This window comes from Garra rufa, chromosome 7, assembly GCF_049309525.1.
Source record: "Garra rufa chromosome 7, GarRuf1.0, whole genome shotgun sequence".
Lineage (NCBI taxonomy): Eukaryota > Metazoa > Chordata > Actinopteri > Cypriniformes > Cyprinidae > Garra > Garra rufa.
Window position 1 is genome coordinate 41,968,587 of NC_133367.1, and position 23,272 is coordinate 41,991,858.

At 35.4% G+C, this 23,272-nt stretch overlaps 1 protein-coding gene and 1 long non-coding RNA gene across 2 annotated transcripts in view; both read right to left on the bottom strand.

Annotated features, from left to right (window-relative positions):
• LOC141338171 (NLR family CARD domain-containing protein 3-like) overlaps positions 1 to 16,341 on the bottom strand; it is a 28,581-nt gene extending 12,240 nt beyond the window's left edge. The window contains exons 1-4 of the mRNA XM_073843726.1: positions 16,318 to 16,341; positions 13,449 to 13,641; positions 11,522 to 13,283; positions 234 to 320 (exon numbers count right to left, since the gene is read on the bottom strand). Coding sequence (XP_073699827.1) covers positions 234 to 320; positions 11,522 to 13,283; positions 13,449 to 13,641; positions 16,318 to 16,341 — 2,066 coding nt within the window. The remainder of the gene's footprint in view (positions 1 to 233; positions 321 to 11,521; positions 13,284 to 13,448; positions 13,642 to 16,317) is intronic.
• Positions 16,342 to 17,082: 741 nt separating this feature from the next.
• LOC141338262 (uncharacterized) lies at positions 17,083 to 20,484 on the bottom strand. Its single transcript, XR_012355802.1, has 4 exons — positions 20,381 to 20,484; positions 18,819 to 18,873; positions 18,458 to 18,547; positions 17,083 to 17,490 (listed from the first exon to the last, which is right to left on the bottom strand). It is a non-coding gene; the product is annotated as an uncharacterized lncRNA (long non-coding RNA).
• Positions 20,485 to 23,272: the final 2,788 nt, after the last annotated feature.

A 23,272-nucleotide genomic window follows, 5' to 3' on the forward strand; every position in this document is an offset into this window, starting at 1 on the left:
CAGTCACTGTAGCTGTGATATTAAAGACAAACACTAAAGGCTTCATCAAAATATTGCAATTAATAAGATGCCAATTTAATTATTTCTATTTATTAATTATTTATACATTTATTTAAAAAGGGTTTGAACTGAGGGTGAAAGGGCAGCAAACAAAACCACTGCTACAGAAAACACATCTGAGTTTTTACTTTTTACTCCAAACCTTATAGTTACTGAGATGTGATGAGACTCACCGTAGTTTCTCCAGTTTACAGTGTGGATCCTCCAGTAGAGCAGAAATCAGAGCAGTACCTTTCTGTGTAATAGGACATCGGGAAAGACTGCAGAGAATAAACAGAAAAACTAAAGATGAGTTATTAGTGCTGGACTCATGTGTTCAATGTAATTGATGATAAACACAGATGTAATAGATATCAATTATTAAACCAGGAACTGAGAGTGACTCAGAGTCAAGTCCCATTTTAATAGACTTCACTCGAACTGAAATGACTTCAGATTTAACTCAACAAATAGGACCCAAATATTCCCATAAATATTAACCAAAACTACTTGACTTAACTATTGAAGAAGATTTTGTATTTTAATTTGTATTCAGCCTGCTTATAGTGGAGCGGCACAGGCCATGTACATTGTGATCATTGTTGATGAGCTGATTTAATACTGACAGCAGAAAAATTTGAAAGCAGTACGTTTCATTTGATAAAAAATTAATTAATTAATTGGCCCTTTTTTCTATTAAAAATTTTCAGGATATAAAATTGTTAATATTTGTGACCTGATCCAGCAAAATTTTAAAGTTTTTTTGCCCATTTTTGTTGATATCTTTCAAAATGTATTGCATTTAAAGGGATAAACTATTTCTTTTTATATATATATATATATATATATATATATGCTTTTAAACCAGGCTGAAGCTCAAATTATTTATTTGAATAAAACATTGCACGAACACGCACGTTTTTTTTTTTTATGTGTACAATTCAAATACAAACTTTAGTGGCACATTTCAAAAACTGAACACATATTGCTAGTGTTGATAAAGAAAATTGAAAAACATACAGAAAGAAAAGAAGATACAATAAAACAGGGAAACCAAACAAAAAAGAAAAAGAGTGAGGGTCTCATTCTAACAACAAAAACGAGTACAAATGATCTGAGATTCTGGGCGTTTTTGTCCATCATGTAATCAAGAGACTTCACAATTATCTTCAGGTCATTCTTCCATCCGCTGAAGTGGGGTTTAACCTTTAAATACTTGCATCGATGAATAAAGTGTTTGCACAAAATAATTTGGTTATTTATCAAAAAGTCTAGGTTCTTATCTTTCACCAATACTTCAACTTTAACTGAGACCACAGTCAAAGGATGGTATATGTCTGGAATGAAGCCAGTTCTGAAATTCAAGCCAAAAATGATGCACAGGTTCACAATAGAAAAATAAATGTTCTACCGTTTCAATGTCTTTCTCACAGAACCCACATAAATTGTTCTCCCAATTAAATCTTAATAAAAAAAATGATATTAGATGGATGTCATTTAAAATTTTAAATATCACTTCTTTGGCCTTAGGAAGAAACGGATATACGAAGTACCTCTTCCTTATTTTCTTTGCCTCTTCTTCACTAGAATTTTGAAGAACATATTTTCTTTCCAGTTGACTGGGGAAGTATTGTTTAGTTAAAAGCTTTCTAATAAACTTGTTTTTAAATTGTTTGCTCTTTAAATTTATGTCTTCAATACAAAGTGATTTCATTTCTGGTACAGTATTGGAGTACAATACAAACTGTTGAATCATTGTTTGTAGGGATACTGGGATGGCCTTCATTACTTTGTTGTATTCTCTAATTGAGCATTGAAGATTACATTTATCACACAAATCACCATAATATAAAAAATTACCATAATTATCCAGGAGCTTTTCCACCCCCCCATATTCTGCAGTGCATTCCAGAGTTCTCGCTCACACAGAACCGTCGCAAAACCGTCGCCATGGATTGATTATTTTTCTCCTGCAGGTGAAGCTGCGGGCTCCGTACGATCCCTATCCATCATTGCAACTGCTGCAAATAGGCAGTTCTTCCGGTTACGCCCACGGCTTCCTTTTACACTGAAATGCCTTCCGTTTGCACTGAAAAGTCCACGCACATCCACATATAAAATCACTTGCATATATGTATATACAACTAAAGCATGCATATAGGTTTCTGAATTTTATTTAGTATGTTTGCGCGAGTGTTTTATGGGTGTGTATGCGTGCATCGAGTGTGAATGTATGTGTGACTGTTTATAGGTGTATATGCATGAATCAAGATTATATGTATATGCAAGTATGTATAGGTGTGTCTGCATGCAGAGAGTTTATATGTATGTGCAAGTATGTATAGGTGTGTCTGCATGCAGCGAGTTTATATGTATGTGCAAGTATGTATAGGTGTGTCTGCATGCAGCGAGTTTATATGTATGTGCAAGTATGTATAGGTGTGTCTGCATGCAGCGAGTTTATATGTATGTGCAAGTATGTATAGGTGTGTCTGCATGCAGCGAGTTTATATGTATGTGCAAGTATGTATAGGTGTGTCTGCATGCAGCGAGTTTATATGTATGTGCAAGTATGTATAGGTGTGTCTGCATGCAGCGAGTTTATATGTATGTGCAAGTATGTATAGGTGTGTCTGCATGCAGCGAGTTTATATGTATGTGCAAGTATGTATAGGTGTGTCTGCATGCAGCGAGTTTATATGTATGTGCAAGTATGTATAGGTGTGTCTGCATGCAGCGAGTTTATATGTATGTGCAAGTATGTATAGGTGTGTCTGCATGCAGCGAGTTTATATGTATGTGCAAGTATGTATAGGTGTGTCTGCATGCAGCGAGTTTATATGTATGTGCAAGTATGTATAGGTGTGTCTGCATGCAGCGAGTTTATATGTATGTGCAAGTATGTATAGGTGTGTCTGCATGCAGCGAGTTTATATGTATGTGCAAGTATGTATAGGTGTGTCTGCATGCAGCGAGTTTATATGTATGTGCAAGTATGTATAGGTGTGTCTGCATGCAGCGAGTTTATATGTATGTGCAAGTATGTATAGGTGTGTCTGCATGCAGCGAGTTTATATGTATGTGCAAGTATGTATAGGTGTGTCTGCATGCAGCGAGTTTATATGTATGTGCAAGTATGTATAGGTGTGTCTGCATGCAGCGAGTTTATATGTATGTGCAAGTATGTATAGGTGTGTCTGCATGCAGCGAGTTTATATGTATGTGCAAGTATGTATAGGTGTGTCTGCATGCAGCGAGTTTATATGTATGTGCAAGTATGTATAGGTGTGTCTGCATGCAGCGAGTTTATATGTATGTGCAAGTATGTATAGGTGTGTCTGCATGCAGCGAGTTTATATGTATGTGCAAGTATGTATAGGTGTGTCTGCATGCAGCGAGTTTATATGTATATGCAAGTATGTATAGGTGTGTCTGCATGCAGCGAGTTTATATGTATATGCAAGTATGTATAGGTGTGTCTGCATGCAGCGAGTTTATATGTATATGCAAGTATGTATAGGTGTGTCTGCATGCAGCGAGTTTATATGTATATGCAAGTATGTATAGGTGTGTCTGCATGCAGCGAGTTTATATGTATGTGCAAGTATGTATAGGTGTGTCTGCATGCAGCGAGTTTATATGTATGTGCAAGTATTTATAGGTGTGTCTGCATGCAGCGAGTTTATATGTATGTGCAAGTATGTATAGGTGTGTCTGCATGCAGCGAGTTTATATGTATGTGCAAGTATGTATAGGTGTGTCTGCATGCAGCGAGTTTATATGTATATGCAAGTATGTATAGGTGTGTCTGCATGCAGCGAGTTTATATGTATGTGCAAGTATGTATAGGTGTGTCTGCATGCAGCGAGTTTATATGTATGTGCAAGTATGTATAGGTGTGTCTGCATGCAGCGAGTTTATATGTATGTGCAAGTATGTATAGGTGTGTCTGCATGGATCGAGTTTAAATGTATAAGCGAGTGTGTCTGGGTGTATGCACGCGTCAAGTTTATGTGTATACGTGAGTTATTCACAAGTGTATATGTATTCATTACTAACTTAAGATGTATTGGTGTGGATTTCATATTAGTGTGCACGTGAATTTCATATATACATATATGAAAATCCAGGCACGTGCAGAGGGGGGGAGGGTGCTCGAGCACCCGCCCCTTTTGTTCCTTCTGTCAAAGGGCACTTGAAGTAGCCTAGAATCTAGACGCGCCCCTAGCGGCAGCAAATTACATTTGCTTCTAAGGTCAGTCTAGTTACTCTCAATTCACTTAAATTTCCGAAAAATCCAAGATGTACCGGGCCAATCACGAGTCGGTGGGCGGGCTTAACATGATGACGACTGACCTGCGACCATAAATTCAGTCAGACATGAATTCCTGGTTCCGTGAATTAAGCGTGGAAAACTGAACAGTATTCATATATATTTTTTTTTACTTTTGATACACAGCCACGTCCATGTGTCCTGAGCAGGAGCTCGTTACATCTGAACGCGCTGTTGTGGTGTAGAATACGCAAACACCGGAAGCGATCTGTGGCGTGTATACGACACTCATTGTTTACACAGCACAAGAGATTGTGGATATAGCGGCTATTCAGAATGGTAATTACTTGCGCTTGTCCTGGTTGTTCAAACTCATTTAAAGCTGAAAAAGATTACGTTTGCTTGCGCAAACTCATCCTGGACTTTTTTTTTTTACATATTTCCCCTTTCGGTGTTTGCGTATACTACATCAAAGCGCGTTCACATGTGACGAGTCGAATCATAGATATGCTAAACTCGTGCTCATGACAGATGGACGTGGGTTTGTATCAAAGGTAAAAAGAAAATTATATAAATACTGTTCATTTTCTTGCAAAAAACGATCGTTTCGTGTCTTAGGACATCAATGTATCGTCACGAGCCGCAGGGTGTAATTTGGATTTGTCTGTGCATGTTTTTGTTTACTTTTAAAGGTTTAGTGCCCATCTATGTCTATTATTTAGCTGACAGACTGCACAGTGCACTGATTTTTGTTAAAAATCTTCGTCGCTCTGATTACGTCACCTGACCGACTAAGTCTCTGATTGGTTGTAGCGCTATCCTATTGCGTGGAGAGGAGTTTGAAAGACAACCATTTATCCCACCCCTCCGGTTGAGCCCTGTCTATGGAGAGTGCCCAGACCCTACATTTATGTGGGTCTGGCTTGCCAGGCTACACTTGAAGAGCACCTGCATTAAATCTAGGCTACTCCATCAGTTTTAGGCAAAATTATTTATTTTTTATGTAACCAATATACTAGAGCTGATTAATATTTAATGAATAGAGATTCAAACACCCAAGCGATCTCATTTGTAAATAACAACGATTCCCCATGTCTATTAAACCTATTAGTCTTACCGGAACATTCAAATCTGTATTTCCACCAGGGCTGGACTGGGACAAAAAATCGGCCCGGGCATTTTGACTAGAGACCGGCCCACCATGTATTATTGGAAAGGCCATAAAGCCCTTGAATGAAAGTAAATGCTCTTGTGACAGTGATGTATAGGCTACTGTCTTGATGGTATATATGTATCAATCTAATAAACTTAAATCTACACCATCCTCCCTATTCTGGTATTCTAAACAGTAGGCTACTTAGCAGAAACCAAAAGACTGCTTGGTTGAGTTAACCTCCTAAATAGAGCTGGGTATTAATCCGATCCGATTCTCAAGAGTTAGAATCAATTTACACGATCCGATCTGATCCAATCTGTTCCAATTCAATATTGATATGGGTCAGTCCTATTAAAAACGTTTTTTTGAACTGTTACCTTAATTATATGGCTGTATTGCAATGATGCAACACTGGGTGAGTAACAGTTCACTGGGAAAAACTGTACCAAAGCCTTAAAACGGCTGTCTAGACTTTTCATTCCTATTTTAGCTGTACAAAATGGCAAACAATGTTAAACAATTAAACCGATAACTGATACATAATTAGGAATGTTTTGATACAGGCAATTATCATTCACAAGAATTTATTTAATTTTCTGATACATTTTAGCATTAAAAAGAATAAAATAAAAACACAACTTATCAATAAAATATATATTTATGCAGTGGCGGCTGGTCAATAGGGGGCGCTGGGGCGCCGCCCCCCTCAAGTTAGCCAAGGAAGAAGATTACTAACATTTTAAAAATAAGTCTAATACATATTGCAAAATAACCACGAAACTGCATTATTTTGTCATACTATTCGACTGGTAGTTATGTTAGAAACTGTTAAAAATTTAAAAAAATCTAAACTGTTTTCCGTTTGTTTGTGTATGCGGGACGCCCATAGATATATATTTACATTCTATATATATATCTATGGGGACGCCGGCCAAATAAACGCATGTGACTTGAGCCTGAGCTCTGATTGGCTTGTTTCAGATTGTCCTCGGGGCGCAGAGCACAGCGCCCCAGACCCTCCCACTTTAGATCTTAGCCAATCAATATTGTTTTTATACATTTTGTCCTCATGTGATTGGACCGTTCTCGACTGTCAAATATGTGCAATATCTTTTCCGAGATGGAAGTAAAATCAATTTCATCTACAAAAAAAAAAAAATATTATCACAAGCCTCTCAAATGAAGAAAAAAATAAAACAAACTTACGAATCATGGAGCTTGGATAAAGTTTGCTCGCTAGATACAATGCAAGTCATGCCTTTTATCGTTTTCCCTGTTTGTTATTTCAAAGTCCTGTCACCAAAGCATTGTGGGCAACTACACAGAATACAAATATATATATTTGTGTTCCTTCTTTAATGTCTACCAACTTGACAAATATATTGTCAATACCATTATAATTGGTTCAAAACAATTAATGGTCTACAAGTATTTAGTATTTAAAGTTTTTGCATAAGTTACTAATTATATTGGACTATATATAACTTTATGAAAAGTAATTTATATGCAATGTTTTACTACAAATCAATTTATTTTCACTGTCTTTAAACTGAGATTTATCCTGTGGCTCCCTCGTGTGGATAACATTAGTATTATGGCCTTCAACTCTGAATCACATTAATATAAATGGCTTATATTTTTTGGGATGATTACAAATGTTTAATGATTACTTTACTGATAATGAAGCCTGTATTAACAATGTGATTCATTTTGTGTGCGCCCCCCTAAAATTTTTTAGCACCAGCCGCCACTGTATTTATGTATAAAAGCCAAAAACATTAAAGTAGTTAGTCTACTTATAAATCCAAGCAACTTTTATGTTAATGTGCAGCATCACATCTCCTGATGAATCCTAATTTGAATCTATCTAAATTATATCTACAAGTGTAGAGGGTTTACGGTGAATTCTAGCCTAATCATTTGGTTTCATCAGTTAGTTTCTGCATATTGCACTATCGATAATGAACACTCAAATATTAAACAACCCAATCAATATTTACATATACCTAACTAATAGAGTTGTCAACTCCCAGAAAAAAATATTAGGAACCACCCTCCACCCTCATGATGCTTAATCGACTTTAATTTAATGTACGTGTAAAACAAATGCACAGAAATCAATTATTTTCTACAATAATTAAATAGATTCAACATCTTTCTTCAACAGAATTGCAGACTGCACAGATGGTACCTTCCCAAAGGAAAAAGTATAGCTTACTAGGGTATTAGACTTAATATTTACTATATATGATAATGATTTATGGATTGTATGTCCACTAAATCCAAATGGTTGTAAGATTCAGATAATTATTTATTAAAAGCCAGACATTTTAAATGAGAATAAAAAAGAAAAGTATTTCCCCTACAGTTGTAGAAAATGATCCTGGTGTTATTTGTCTCTCAGAACCAGTTCATAACTTCCCATTAACTTATTCATGTCACCTAAAAGGTAAACCTGTTTCTCCATCACCTGTTCAGCTCTGATGATTCAGTAAGGACATCTCCTGGTTTCATCTTAATTTTTTCCTCTCACCAGATATCCAAATCGATATTATGACCAGCAGTTTTTACAGCTGTGGCTCCAGCAAACATCAGCTCATATTAAAAAGTAATATTAAAACAATTCTAACAACAAGTTATGAAACGTGCTGCTGCTGTTTAGCGCGACATCCGCTGGTTTCCTCTTTCTAGCGCACAGCGGGCGATAAATAAACGAGAGAGACGGGACTGGTGACAGAAAAGCCGATCATTAGCTGATCATTGATCAGTTTCATTAATGATTCATGATTGAAGGAGCATCAGGAGAGGGGAGGGACAGAGAGAAGATGCCGCTGCGCAGCGTAAAGACAGAATAACTCCAGCTTTGAGTCTTTTTTTTTTCATTCTAGCTGAAGTACGGGACAAATCGCGTTCCTTCTCACCTCAATACAGAACACGTAATATTTTCGGGACGATTCCGTTTTTTTTACGGGACGGTTCGTAGCCTAACCCTACAAACTAACCTTATGAACAAAATAAAATTCACTATCAGTAACATCATAGCACCCGCCCAGTAGCATGGAAAATCCATCATGCTAGCTAGTACGCAGTATGAGTTATTTTAACTGACTGTAAAAAGTTAGCAAGCAAAACGAAAATAAACTTTGTCTGTGATCTGCAATGAGAGCCGTTGTCCAAGCAAGGGGGAGGGGTCATCCAACCTCTTCGGCTGTAATTGGTCCAGCCCAGAGTCGATCATGACCAATTGGCCAATCCACCACCTTTTAATAGTTTATACCGTTAAAAAAAAAACATCGGCCCACAAAATCACCATCGGCCCACCGGGCAAATGCCCGGTATGCCCGATGGCCAGTCCAGCCATCCACTGCCGCTGACAGAGAGAGCAGCCATCATGTTTATGTAAAAAAAAAAAAAACAGCTTCACAAACAGTCTTTTCAAATAAAGTCATTCATATTATCACAGCAATTAAAGATCATAGTTTGGATATAAACATTGATGTCTATGGTAGAGATCAAAATAGAGCACGTCTTTTGAAAGTAGTTGGCGCTTCAAGTAACGTTTGTGTCGGTTGCATTGTTTCGCCACTAGGTGGAAACAACTGTTAAAAAATGCATTTGCCATTGAATAGAGATTGATTCAAAAACGCTAATTCATCCAGTAATGTTTTTATGAGCAAGTCATTTATTTATTTATTCAAACCAGTTTTTTTTTTATAAATTGAATATTATAAATTAGTGTATTAAATATATATATATTTAAAAATACAAATATTATGTATTAAATGATTAATAATTAATTTAAATGAATTAAACACATTTAAATATACTGCAGCAATAGATATTTTGTCTCACATTATTTTGCTTAGTTTAGAATTGCGAGGAAATCGTGATCTGTTTGAACGCCAAAAAACTAAAACTAAAACTGAAATTGAAGTGGATCGATCACCAGCTGGATAGCTAAGAGCACATCAGGTAGCACATGTGCAAGTTATTTATCTTGTTTCAGATCTGTAATGTTTTTCTATTATTATTTTTGATTAGTTATGTCCAGAGTTATTATAGTTGGACACAATATCCTTTCAGTTAGTTTTCGTTGTTTTTTTTTTTTCTAAACTTTAGTTTTATTTTTTATACAGTTAACTAAAATGTTTTATCACACCTAGTTTCAGCTTAGTTTTAGCTAACTATAATAACCAGGTAAAGCATAGGCTAATATTGCTTTGCATTGTCCTTGCCTGTTGAATTCAGAAAATGTTACATCGGAAAATGTTATTGTATGATGCAGTTCCATGCTACATCCTTTATAAATTTGGGTTGTAATAATACAGTCTGTTAATATGAAAGTTGTCATCATAAAGTTAAAGTTGTGTTCCATGTGCCCCTTTTTAAATTTCAGCACCTGCCCCTCCAAAGGTCTCTGCACGTCCCTGGCGTGGATTCTTTCCTTTTATTAACTATGTTAACCTCCATGGCATAATCGTGGTCGGCAGGCTGACCCAGCTCTTTCACCTCAGTATTCATCACAGACTGCGTCGGTACATTCTCCCCTTCTTCAAATTTCAGTCTTGCTGGTTTGATCATACTTCTATTTCACTTTTTAACTGTTCGGAGTGAATTTTTAAAAGTGTACAACAGATATTTTGGGACAATTTTGTTACCGTCGCTCAGATGAGTTACTGCTCAACACACACATGTGCACGCAGTCACAGAGAGAAAGTGTGTCTGTCATCAAATGACTGAAAACACGGCTCTCCATCGATGAATTTACTACCTTTACTGCAAAAGGCACGTATTTTGGCAAACTCGTCATCTCCATCACTGCTAACTGTTTCCACACACACTGCTTCACAACTAGACATGACCCTATTAACTTCCCCAACATCAGTCACAGGCTGTTCAATGTTTTCATCATCGTCGTGATCCTCTTCCACAGGGGTGACAAATTCATGCTCTGTTTCTGCATCCAAAGGAACTTTGACATCTCTGTCACTTTCATCGGAGGATGACACGTCTTCAGATCCAAAAAAAATCACTGACTAGCCTTAGCCACTCTCGCTAGCTTGTTTACAGAGCGCTGCTAGTCTGAAAGGAGGATGGCTGGACATTTCTAAGCCCTTTATACAGAGATAGTGACGTTTCAGGGGATATACCCAAAATATAGAGAAATGCTCAGAAGTGACGAGAGGAGTTGAGAAAAGCAATGTTCATTTCGAGCAAATTTAGTAAAACTTAAAATCAACTTTAATAGTCATTTAAATACCTTTACTCAATTATCTGGACTACGAAACTTTGGGAGATTATTTTTGAATGTCTGTTATTTGAAATTAGCTAAAAAAGAAAAACAGATGTTTTCATTGTTTTTCCACATTATCGACCGTATCTTAAAATAGAAATGTTGAGACGTCCGACTCATTTCACCAGATCGGGTCACATTTGATCTTCACATGTAGGCAGACAAGAAATATACCTTTCCATTGATTAGTCCTTATTCCTGGGAAGTTGTGTAAAGTGTTAGTGCTGTATAGTGTTTGTTTGTTTTTTTGTAACATTCATCAGATGGTTTGTGGATTTGCCATTTGAGGCTGAGACTAGACAATAGTTTCCTAATTAAATAAATTACTGAATGCTGTCAAATTAAACATTGTTGAAGAAACATGGTTATTAAACATGTTTGTTGTTATTGAATATTTCTTTACATGTATATCTGATGTACAAACAAAGTGTCATGAAATTATACAAGCTAGCCTTATCCATGTCAATATATATATATTCACATAATAACATGCAGCTGTTGTTCCTCAAGTGGCATTTCCCAAAAACCTTTTACTTTTTCCCCAGTTTTACTAAGAAACATTTTATCCAATAATTTAATTAAATGAAATTTAATTATACTATAATACTTTAATTTGAATTATTTTCATTTATTTCAACAAACTTTAATGCAATGCTGAGTGTGTCAAATAAGAAAGACCTTAAAGAAACAGTGTAGAGAAACACAGACCTTTACCGTATAAAATAAAGTCAATAAAACAAAGACACTGTAAAATACTCACTCAGCCTTTCTAGATGCTTTGATCACTGGCAGCAGCCTCAGGAGACATTCTTCTGATGAATCATATTTACTCAGTATAAACTCATCCAGTGCTTCTTCTGAGTTCAACAACACAAACACCAGAGCCGACCACTGAGCAGCAGACAGTTTGACTCTATAGAGATAATTGACAAGTTTTCTGCTCAGGTATGTCTGGACTTCCTGCTCTAGTGAGCGATCATTCAGTTCATTCAGACAGTGGAACAGATTGATGGATTTCTCTGGAGAGGGATTCTCTCTGATCTTCTGTTTAATGTATTTAGTTGTTTTCTGATTGATATCAGAGCTGCTTACTGTCTTTCTCAGGAGGCCTTGTAAGAGAGTCTGATTAGACTCTAGTGAGAGACCTAGAAGGAACCGGAGGAAAAGGTCCCAGTGTCCGTTCACACTCTGTAAGGCCTTGTCCACTTCTCTCTTCAGTAAACTGGTCATTGGTGACCTGAACATGTTCCTCAGTCCTGTGTTTTGTTCAGAAAAGGACAGCAGCTTGAATAAAGCAGCAAGAAACTCCTGAATACTCAGATGAACAAAGCTGTACACCTTCCCCAGCTGCAGTCCAAACTCCTCTCTGAAGATCTGGGTACAAACTCCTGAGTACACTGACACTTCTCTGACATCAATGCCGCTCTCTTTCAGGTCCTCCTCATAGAAGATCAGGTTCCCTTTTTCCAGCTGTTCAAAAGCCAGTTTTCCTAGAGACAGAATAGTCTTTCTAGCCTGATCAGGATTGATTTCATATTTCCCATCATACTTCTGTGTCTTCAGTTTGGTCTGAAAGATCAGGAAGTGTGTGAACATTTGTGTGAGAGTCTTGGGAATCTCTGCTCTCTCTGCTTTACCCATCATCCTCTCTAGAACAGCGGCTGAAATCCAGCAGAAGACTGGTATGTGACACATGATGAACAGACTTCTTGATGATCGGATGTGTGTGACGACTCTATCAGCCAGACTCTGATCATTTATTCTCTTCCTGAAATATTCATCCTTCTGAGGGTCGTTGAATCCTCGTACCTCTGTGACCTGGTCGACACACTCAGGAGGGATCTGATTGGCTGCTGCTGGTCGAGAGGTGATCCAGAGGAGAGCAGAAGGAAGTAGATTCCCCTTGATGAGGTTGGTCAGCAGCACATCCACTGAGGCTGATTCTGTTACATCAGACAAGCTCCGATTGTTTTGGAAATCTAGACGTAGTCGACACTCATCCAGACCATCAAATATGAACATGACTTTGTAGTCTTCATAATCTGACGACTTAAATTCTTTGGTTTCTGTGTGAAGGTGGTTTAGAAGATCCACAAGACTGAGATTTTTCTGTATCAAATTCAGCTCTCTGAAAGGAAGTGGAAATAAGAAATAAACATCCTGATTGGTTTTTCCTTCAGCCCAGTCCAGAATGAACTTCTGCACAGAGACTGTTTTTCCAATTCCAGCGACTCCTTTAGTCAGCACAGTCCTGATGGATTTGTCTTGTCCAGGTGAGGGTTTAAAGATGTCATTGCAGTTGATTGGTGTTTCCTGTGTCTCTGGTCTCCTGGACACTGTCTCAATCTGTCTCACCTCATGTTCATTATTGACCTCTCCACTGCCTCCCTCTGTGATGTAGAGCTCTGTGTAGATCTCATTCAGACGTGTTGAGTCTCCATGATTGGACATTCCTTCACTGATTCTCTGATATTTGTCCTGGAGTCTGGATTTGAGTTTTTGTTGATACACAGGCATCAGTTCTGAGCAAAGGAAATAACTGTTGTTATCGGCAGAGCAATATTTTAGAAATGTATTTTTAGGTTTGATATGTTAGATGTGTCGTGACATTCAGGAACATTAGTGACTGAAGACAGAAGGTTGATCATAAAAATACAGGCTATAATCTGCTGATCCAGAGCTCTTACTGGTCTGTAGTGTGTTAGCGAGGTCTGTCTGGTTCATCTTCCTCAGGATGAGCAGTGTGATCTTCAGAAGCCCCTCTCTGACTCTGTTATGACCCTCATCATCATAATGGTCTCTTTCAGAGCATTCTGGGTAATCTGGACTCAGTAGTCTCTTAAAACTCTTTAACTCAGAAATGATTCTGTGCTCAATCTTCTGAAATATTCAAACAATAAATATCCATTCAGTCACAGAGAAGGTGAACCAAAGGATCAATACATCAAGAGTGTTTTTTTTTCAGTTCACAGTAATGACCTGCACTCATTTAATATTCTGACATTATTTACACAGAATCAAATTATCCACAAACTGCAAAACAAATCCAGAGCATTGTGCGCTGTGTTAAAATGAAAGTAAAGGTGCAATCTGACGATTTACAGACTCTGTTTTCTCTTCTAATGACATTCAAACTACTTTTTAAATATTTGATACTGCTTACTGTTGTAGAATTGAGTTTAGCTATTCAAGATGATTGTAAAATTGTGATACTCACTGTGTTTTTCTCTCTTAACGTAGTTTACTTCCTCATATGACCAAACAGATCCCGCTGTAATAGTTTCACTTTCATGTGTCACATGACAAGGAGGAGTTTGAGATTATTAATATTTAATTTTATTCTTTATTATTTAAAGTTATAACCCCTAAATGTATTTCTCTCACAGATGTACTCTGAGTGTTATTTAACTGAATATATAAAGGCAGTTCTCTCTCATATAAAACTTCTGGTTCTCTGTCGACTTCCTCACCACTTGCTCCTCCTACAGGATATGAGTGGAATATTTTACCAGTGTCCACAATAACAAACAAGATCATTTTCAGCCTATTTTGGGTTTTAATTTAAATTATTAAAATCTTGTTAACACTAAAATAGTTGCCTAGTCTTTTGCAAAAATTGAAATAGACTTTTGGTCTTTGAAAGCATATAATGTCTTACAACTAAAATAACTTGAACCATATAACAAAGTCTTAAGTAACATTATGAAACACTACAGTAGTGTTGTTTTTGGCGGCCGATTTTCATTTTAGTTTTAGTCTAGTCTTTGTGTGAACCTGACATTTTAGTTATTATTAGTTTTAGTCAAGTTCATACACCTGTTAGTCTAGTCAAGTTTTAGTCGACTAAAAGTCTGAGCATTTTAGTCTTATTTTAGTCAGAATTACCCATGACTATTTTAGTCTAGTTTTAGTCGACGAAAACTAATGACATTTTAGTCTAGTTTTAGTCGACGAAAACTGATTACATTTAGTCTATTTTTAGTAATTCAATTTTATTTAACCCAGTCAATATAGTATAAGTACCTAGTATAGACAAAACCAAAATTTTCTTTTAGCTAAACCCATTTCAAACAAGGTTATCTTATTATTTTTTTGTTACCTTATAGGCTGAAAAATGCATCCATTGCAGAAGATGCTCTAATTTGAATTTACAACATTTATTTTACCTACCAAACATGTTAGAAGTACACACACATAAATAAAAATTTAATAAAAACAATAAATCACATGACAATGCCAGGAAAAAAAAAAAACAGAGAAACAAGGTTTGAATGGTCAAGCTACAATTTACTAAAAATTAATGATGTGACGTTCGACACAGAAGCTTCGAATAATAAAATTAATCAACTTAACAATATTCTTAATTTACTTGATCATCTATGCATACAAGTATCTTTTGTACTTTTTTTTTTTTTTAAGTTTATTTACAGATTAATTCATTTATACCTTCTGTAAGTAAAATATTTCTTATGGTTTTCTTGGCATAAATTTATTTATTTTATGAAACTGTCCAAAAATTGCTTGGACAACTGGAATGCAAAAGAAACGTTTTCCACCTTTGACCACAAGATGTCATTAGTGTACAACGTGTTGAAAAGCTTCGAGTAATGAACCCTTTTAGATACAGTTGATCACGTTGGTGCTTCGAAAAGCTTTTTTTTTTTTTTAGTAGAAAAATGTATGTGTTCTTCCTTCTTTTCCCCCAAATATGAACCCTATCTGGCCGGGCATTGGTCCCTTTATCTGTGTCAGACTTAACTTTGTTTGTGGGCGTCTTCTAGATAATGCAGCGAGTGGAGCTTAAGGGAGTGACGCCGCTCGCTTGCGGTTTAGGCTAGAAAGTGATACAGCTCTGGCTACTCGGCATGCGCACATCAATCTAACATTCTAACATTTCGTTTCGTCTCGTTTTCGTCAACGAAAATAAAGAGACATTTTAGCATAGTTTTTATTTTGTAAACAACATTTAGTCTCGTTTTTAATCGTCAACGATATTTCATAATACATTTTATATAGTCATCGTCACATGTGTCCCTGCCTGCGCCGTGCCGTGCCTGGTTCGCACTTAAGTATAAAAAAAGAAAAAAATTGTCTGGCCAATCCGAGGCCCCCTGAACACGTGAGGCCCCTAGGCTGCAGCCTATGTAAGCCTGTGCGTTAATCCGCGCCAGGTCACATGACCAGCATTTTCGTTTCGTCTCGTCTCGTTTTCGTCACGTGATAAAGGTTCGTTGACGACGATATTTAGTCATAATTTTCGTTGACGAAAGCAACACTACACTACAGCAGGAAATTGATTACTTTGAGGTAGACTTTTATTTGAGATACAGTGGGTTAATATGACTTATTTGTTCAGTGTTACAATTGCCCTCAAAACTCTGACTTCTTGCATTTAGTTTAATATTAGTCTTATCCTTATTAGTGAAAATATATCAGTTGTATTATTAATTAGTGCACATTAAGTTCTTTCTTGTCAGAAGATGATTGGTGTATTTCAAGTAGTTTGTGAGTTATTAAGGAAAAAAAATTTTTTCAGTTGCCCCTGGTCTACCTTACTTCATGAGTATTTAGGAGGTGCATGGTTCAAACTAATCACAATTGTAGGCTATGTAAAAATAATAATAATAATAATAATAATAATAATAAAAATAATAAAAAATACCAAAATAAAGTAATCACAACTAATGCATTTCAATTGTGATTTAACACATGTTTTTGTTATTTTATTCTGGGGTAAAAAATAAATAAATAAATAAATCATGAATTAATCCACAAATGCTGCTCATACAGACTAGTGGTTCACAAGCAGAGAAAATCAAGATGAATTCAAATAATTTCCATAATTTACACTCAAAAAAATTAAACCTTGAGTTTAATTAAATTTTTCTTGTCAACAGGTTCCACAAAATTTTATTATGAAACCTGAAAACAAATATTTCAATTTTATTTAACTTAATGGGGCTGTTTTAGGGAGAAATAATATTTTTGACTCAAGCCAACTATTATCACTAATTTTTACTCAACAAGAGACATTTGAGTTCAACTAACTAAAGTCAGTTATGTTATATGGACTAACAAAATTTGTTTTGAAGTTGCATATTAAATATTTGTTTATTCAAAGTGAACTAATGATTTTACAACAAAACATTACATTTAAGCTTAATTAATCAAAATAAAATGCTTTCACTAACTTAAATTTTTACTAGTTAGGTTGAATTAACTCTAGTTTGTCAACAGGTTCCACACAAATAACTTTAGTAAACTCAACTCAACCTTTGTTAGTTCCTTTATTCACCAACAGAAGAGTTTATCAACAACAAAGCTGTTTTTTTAAATTCTGTTTTACAAAAGAGGAAGAAGAAGAAAACAGTTAAACAATGTTATCTTTACATAAAAAAATGCTTAATGTAAGTTCACTCATACAGTTTGTTTTTAAGCATGTACCTTGGTTGAGAGTCAGGTAGCATCCAGCTGGATGAATATTTTCTGAAGCACCTCAAAGAACATTTTCAGTTCCTGAGAATAACTGAGGTTCATTGCATACATGACACCCAATAAGAGTCCACATGCAGAAGAGATGTCTCCCATGTCGCGAAGCACTTCAACACCTTCAGTCACTATTCCAACATCAACTGGAGTGTTGGTGGAATCCCCTCCCTCAGCGTTAGTGAAGTAGATGCCAATAACAACTTGTTCAAGGTCCCTCTGTGCAGCACAGCCATCTGAATCCTTTCCACACACAAAAAAAAGGACAACAATGAAATTACCAACCAATTACATAATTCTTAAGAGCTCATTTGCATTGAAGTTTTCTCCATACATGTTTTAAAATAGTGCTAACTATACTCACTACTCACTAACTTTTGGTCCAAATTGATTTCTCACAATGTATACACTAACTGGCCATTTTATCTAGACTCGATAGGATATAGGATATACAGTCAAAGCAAAAATTATTCAGAAACTAAATATAATTTTAATATTTTTTTTTTTTACTTGTGGGTGCAAGAAAGTATGTGGGTAGTTTATTTATGTAAGTGAGGATAGCAAAATAAAGTAAACTGTGACATATTAAATCCAAAAATTATACAGTGGACTACCAGTAAAATTGATAATTTGGGACCAAAAATTATAAATTCAGGTTTGCATGGTTGCACCTGGTTGACAGCATGTCCAGGAGACTACAGGCTGTCATTCAGGCTAAGGTTGGCCTGACAAACAATTGATATTTGTCCTACAAACAGTTTTCTGAATACTTTTTGGTTGATTGTAATCCATAACATATCTTTCTATTAAAGTTCTCTAACGTTATCAAGATGAGTTTGTTTTGACACAGTTTAACTCTAAGCCCTTGTCATATTTTATTACCATTTTATTTCATTGTCATATTTTATTACCATCAAATCTGTTTGATAAATGAAGTTAACCAACCATCATTATTCATATTCTTATGTACGCAATTTTACAAATTTACCAGTAAATTTAAAAATATCGGTACTCGATAATCGACAAGTACAAAAAATAAAAGTATTGGTATTGGGTGAGTATACTGGAAAAAGTGGTATCAGTGCATCCCTAGTCTACTCCAAAATAACAATTCCTACAAGCCATATCCCACAATGTTAAATGGATTTTGTGATATTATTAAAAGCCCTATGATACCGTTACTGCTGCAGTAATTGTTAGTATTACCTACCAGTTACTCTTGGAAGAGACTTCTTGGATCTTCATTTAGATAGATACAAAGTTCCCTGAGGAGGCACTCCCTCTTCTTTTCTTTTTCATTCTAAATATAAAAAAATCTGCATCAACATGCATACTATAAACCTATTACACTTCTAGAATTATGTGAAATGGGTGAAACTTTAACTATAAAAGTAGGCACTTAACTTAAAATAACAATAATTTTAAATATTTATATAATCTGTTAAAAACTAAATTATCAATTGCTACTGATAATAAAAAGTAAACAGGATACAAACAGAAACAAGCTAACAAACAAATGAAATGGTCACACAAGAAACAGTATTTACATTAGTAGATGTTGCAGATCTTACCTTTTGCAAGTAAAGCACCTTGGCAGGAACACAAAACACACCTTTCATTAAGGACCTGAAAAAATTACAAAGGATAAAAACAAAATTTGATAAAGATTTTGTAAAATTAAATTAATCTGAACTAAAAAACTACAAACCAATAAATAAATCACACTTTGTAATTTTTATTGAAAGTATCACAACAAATTGAACAAAATAACTGAAGGTCTAAACCAAGTGTTAACCACTGTTAATTTTGACAGCAGATTTAAGTTTAGTTTTAGTCGGATGGGTGGTTGAACTTAGTATCGCAATTTCAACGGCGAATGACTGTAGTATTGTTTTTCAAATTAGCAAGTATGTTAACTTAGTACGTTTCTTAAAAGTATCTGCAAAAATATGATTGTATTTTTAGAAAAAAGTCAGAAAATACTGATACCAACCAGAGTGATTAACAGAACCCTTAAAGTAAAGAGAAGATGATTTCTATCCACTGGTAACCTTTTACAATACTGGTCCACAAACATGCATTAATTCATGTTTAATTAATGCACAGATAATCACAAGCTAATGTAAAATTCATGAAGAACTAAACCATGTATTAATGGTTACTACATCAGCACTAATGAGCATTCTATAGGATTCATAGATTAAGTAATCAATAAATTGTTATTGGTTGAATGTGTCACAATGCATCAATTCCTTAATGACTTATTTTATTAATTAATGATGTAAATTCATGTTAGTTACCTTAGTGGTCAAAGCTATGTACTTAAGCTTCTAGTTGTCTGCTTTAATAAATCATTAGCTAATGATTTGCAAAGATATCATTATGGTATGACTTGTTGAGGCACAGAACTTGTGTGGTTATAGCTAATGATTAATTAAGGCAGACATGCATGGATTGAACCCATTGTGGTAATTAACACATACATTTTTAGTTAATAAAATAAGTTATTAGGGAATTAATACAATATGACACATTTAACTAATAACAATTTATTGATTACTTACTCTATGAATCATATAGAATTATCATTTGTTGCTAATGCAGTAATTATGAATAAATGGTTTAATTCTTCATTAATTATATATTAACTCATGATTATCTCTGCATTAGTTAAGCATGAATTAATGCATATTTGAGCACCCCTATTGTGACGTGTTACCAATCCACTCCAGGCTTTGATCACATCCCCCTCAGCAGGCTGAATACACCGTGGCTTTTCAAACTTAAATGAAGACATTTATTACATTATTTGATAAATTAAATTCCATTTACAGCCTTAAAATTGTGAAAAGTGAATATAAGTAACCCTGCAATAGGCGGAAACAATCCATCGTAGACTTGCTCCAGTAAATGGAAATCCATCGTAGTGATGGAGAACTTTAATCCATGAACTAACTTTTATTACTTTTCTTTTCGCCCAAATAATGTAAATATGCAGCAGACCAACCTGCACCATGTGGCTAAGCTAGCATGCTAATACTAGATCTCTCTAAAACTAAAGCAGGACAAAAATAACATATCTTATTACAATTAAAAAAGATCAATACTTGTGGAAAAACAAATATCCTCCTACCTTTACCAGTCGTTGAAAAGGCAAGAAGTCCCTCTGTCAAAACCAATTGAAGAAAAACTTTGCAGGGGGTCACGCAGGTGTGCAGAAATTCAAATATCTTTCCGGTGTAGTCTGATGTGTCTTGCTCTTCTTCTTTGGGGTTTCATGGCAGTTGCCGTCGCACTATACTGCCACCCTCTGGATGTAAGAATTTTTTACTTAACTGAAATGGTTTGTGTTAAGACAAGGCGTTAGGATTTTGTACAGTTAAATTGAGTCATAATTACGTGGATCTTAATAGAAAAAAACATTTAAAGTCAACAAAGACAATAACTGTAAGTAAACTGAATATAAAAATAGTATGTAAAGTGCACAACCTTCCTTGTTCATTTTTTTGAGTGTACTATTATTATTATTATTATTAAGAAGTAGATATTTACAATTCATGCAACGCCTGCCAAACATTATGGAATTGCCACACTTAGATGATGTAGTTCACCCATTTATTTTCACAACAAATAAACAAATCACTGATATGACACAAAACATACATACATGCGCCTATAGGACAGCCACCGGATCATCACCTGCCTACCTCCATTCACTACTACACATCTACACTCCTTCCAGAAGACTGAGATCCTCTAGTGAAAGACGCCTCATTGTACCACCACAGAGAGGTATTAAATCACTGTCCAGAACATTCTCGTTCAACGTTCCTGCCTGGTGGAATGATCTTCCCACCCCTATCCGGAATGCAGACTCCTTAACAGCTTTCAAACGACTGCTGAAAACCCATCTTTTTCGACACTATCTGACTCAATAAAAAAAAAAAAAAAAAATAAAAAAAAAAAAAAAATCCTCCCTTCTAGCCTGTTTTTCCTCTCTTTCTTGATCTTCTCCTTCTAGCCTGCACTCTTCTAACAACGCCTGATATATGGTATTTTTGAACACTTCCTATGTTGATCTGCCTCCTTAGGATGAATCACTTGTTGTATTCCCAATTGTAAGTCGCTTTGGATAAAAGCGTCGGCTAAATGAATAAATGTAAATGTAAATGTAAAACCATTTTTTGTAATAACTGACCACTCATTTGTGCAACATACCTAAAACTAAAATATTTCAATTAATAGATTTGTTTTCCAATTTAGGTAGAAGAAAAAAAAAGGTAAACATTCAGTATTGATAAGAAAAATGTAATCAGCTTGTAATTTGCATTTTTGAAACAAATACTGGCACATATCTAACATGCTAATTCATCAGCAGTTAAACAAGAGTGCTTACAGACGTTAACAAGCTGTTGGACTAAACCATGACAAGACACCATCTTTCAAAGCTGATCTGTCATCCGCTATTCAATCAAGTTGGAACCAGCTCGATAAAGAATATTGTTTTTCATTATTAAAGTACATGCCTTAAAGAAATCAGGAGATGCTCCTAAATTCAGTGACAGACGTGACATAAAACAGCGCGCTAACATGAAATACTGAGGGAAACTGAAACACTGCTGTTAAATCCATCTTTTGTATTTTATTTTCCAGTTTGTGGTCTTGTGGTCATATCGTCTGCATCGGAGGTGTATTGGAGTCTTTTCTTGTGATTGCCTTCATAGCGATGCTTACAACAGGTGAGCTTCATTAACTTTAATCGACAAACTAATGTTACTAAATTAGCCAAATTAGCCACAGACTGCTGTTCTTCACTAACTCACAGACCGGGTTGACTTTTTAAAGAGAGGAACGGGCTAGCAATATATTAACATAGCAAGTTTTACTAATAAATATTATAAATGTTTATTTTATTAAAAAAGTAAATTATATTATTGTACAGTAGGCTAGGTTTTTTTTCTGATCATAAACTACAGTAACACTAAAAGGGTGTTGTGATGCTGTCTGTTACAGGAGATTTCTTCAAGCAATAACAGGATGCTGAATATGAGGAGCAGAATCATCTTACAACCAGCTGTCCATTTTAAAGAAATGCAGAGTTAGGTATCCCAAAATACATTTTGCTTTACATTGCATTTACATTTATGCATTTGCTAGATGGAAATTTTGTCCAAAGCAAGTTATATTGTATTTAAAGTACACATTTTGTGAAGTTATTCATTCCCTGCATCAAACAGGGGTGGTGCTAGGGGTGGGCTAAGGGGGCTGAAGCTCAAGATTGAGTTTGCATGCAAATTAAAAGGATGTCTATTAAACCAGCATTTAAACTGCTTCAGGTATCTTTAACTTACTGTAACCTATAAATTCATAACGGTGATCTCTCCATCTGTCAAAATTAGATCATTGTTACTGTATAGAAACAAATGTAGATTTTTAATCATAGTAGGCCTATTATATGCACAGACTTTCTAGGAAACATGCACATTTATAATGATTATATGAAGAGATTGATTAGCATTTTGTCACAAGGAGGGTCGGAGACGAGCGGATCCATTTGCAGCATTTTATTAGTACAGACAAACATACAAACACACAGGGGCAGGCAGAAATCGTGTGAGAATGAGCTGCAGGTGTGAGCAGTGATGGGTGCAGTGGCTTGTGGGGGATGAAGTCCATGATGTATGGTGCAAGAGTTTATGATGACAGGACGACCAATTCGTGACACATTTAGCATGGTCTGTGGCAGATTTTATTAAGTGTCAAAATTTCAATAAACAAGAAGGTAGTAATTTAAAAAATATATAAATAATGTCTTTTTGCTCCGTTTCACAAAAGTGGTTATAAACAAAGGCATGTTGTGCATCTCTGCATACAGCAGTGTTTCATGATCTCCTTCAGTCACAGGATGAACAGGACTCTCCAGAACCACACCAGCTACAGAAACAGAGCAAACATCAACTAATAGTAAGAGTGTATCAACAATGTGGAGACAACAACAATAATAATAACTAGACAAAAAATTTGC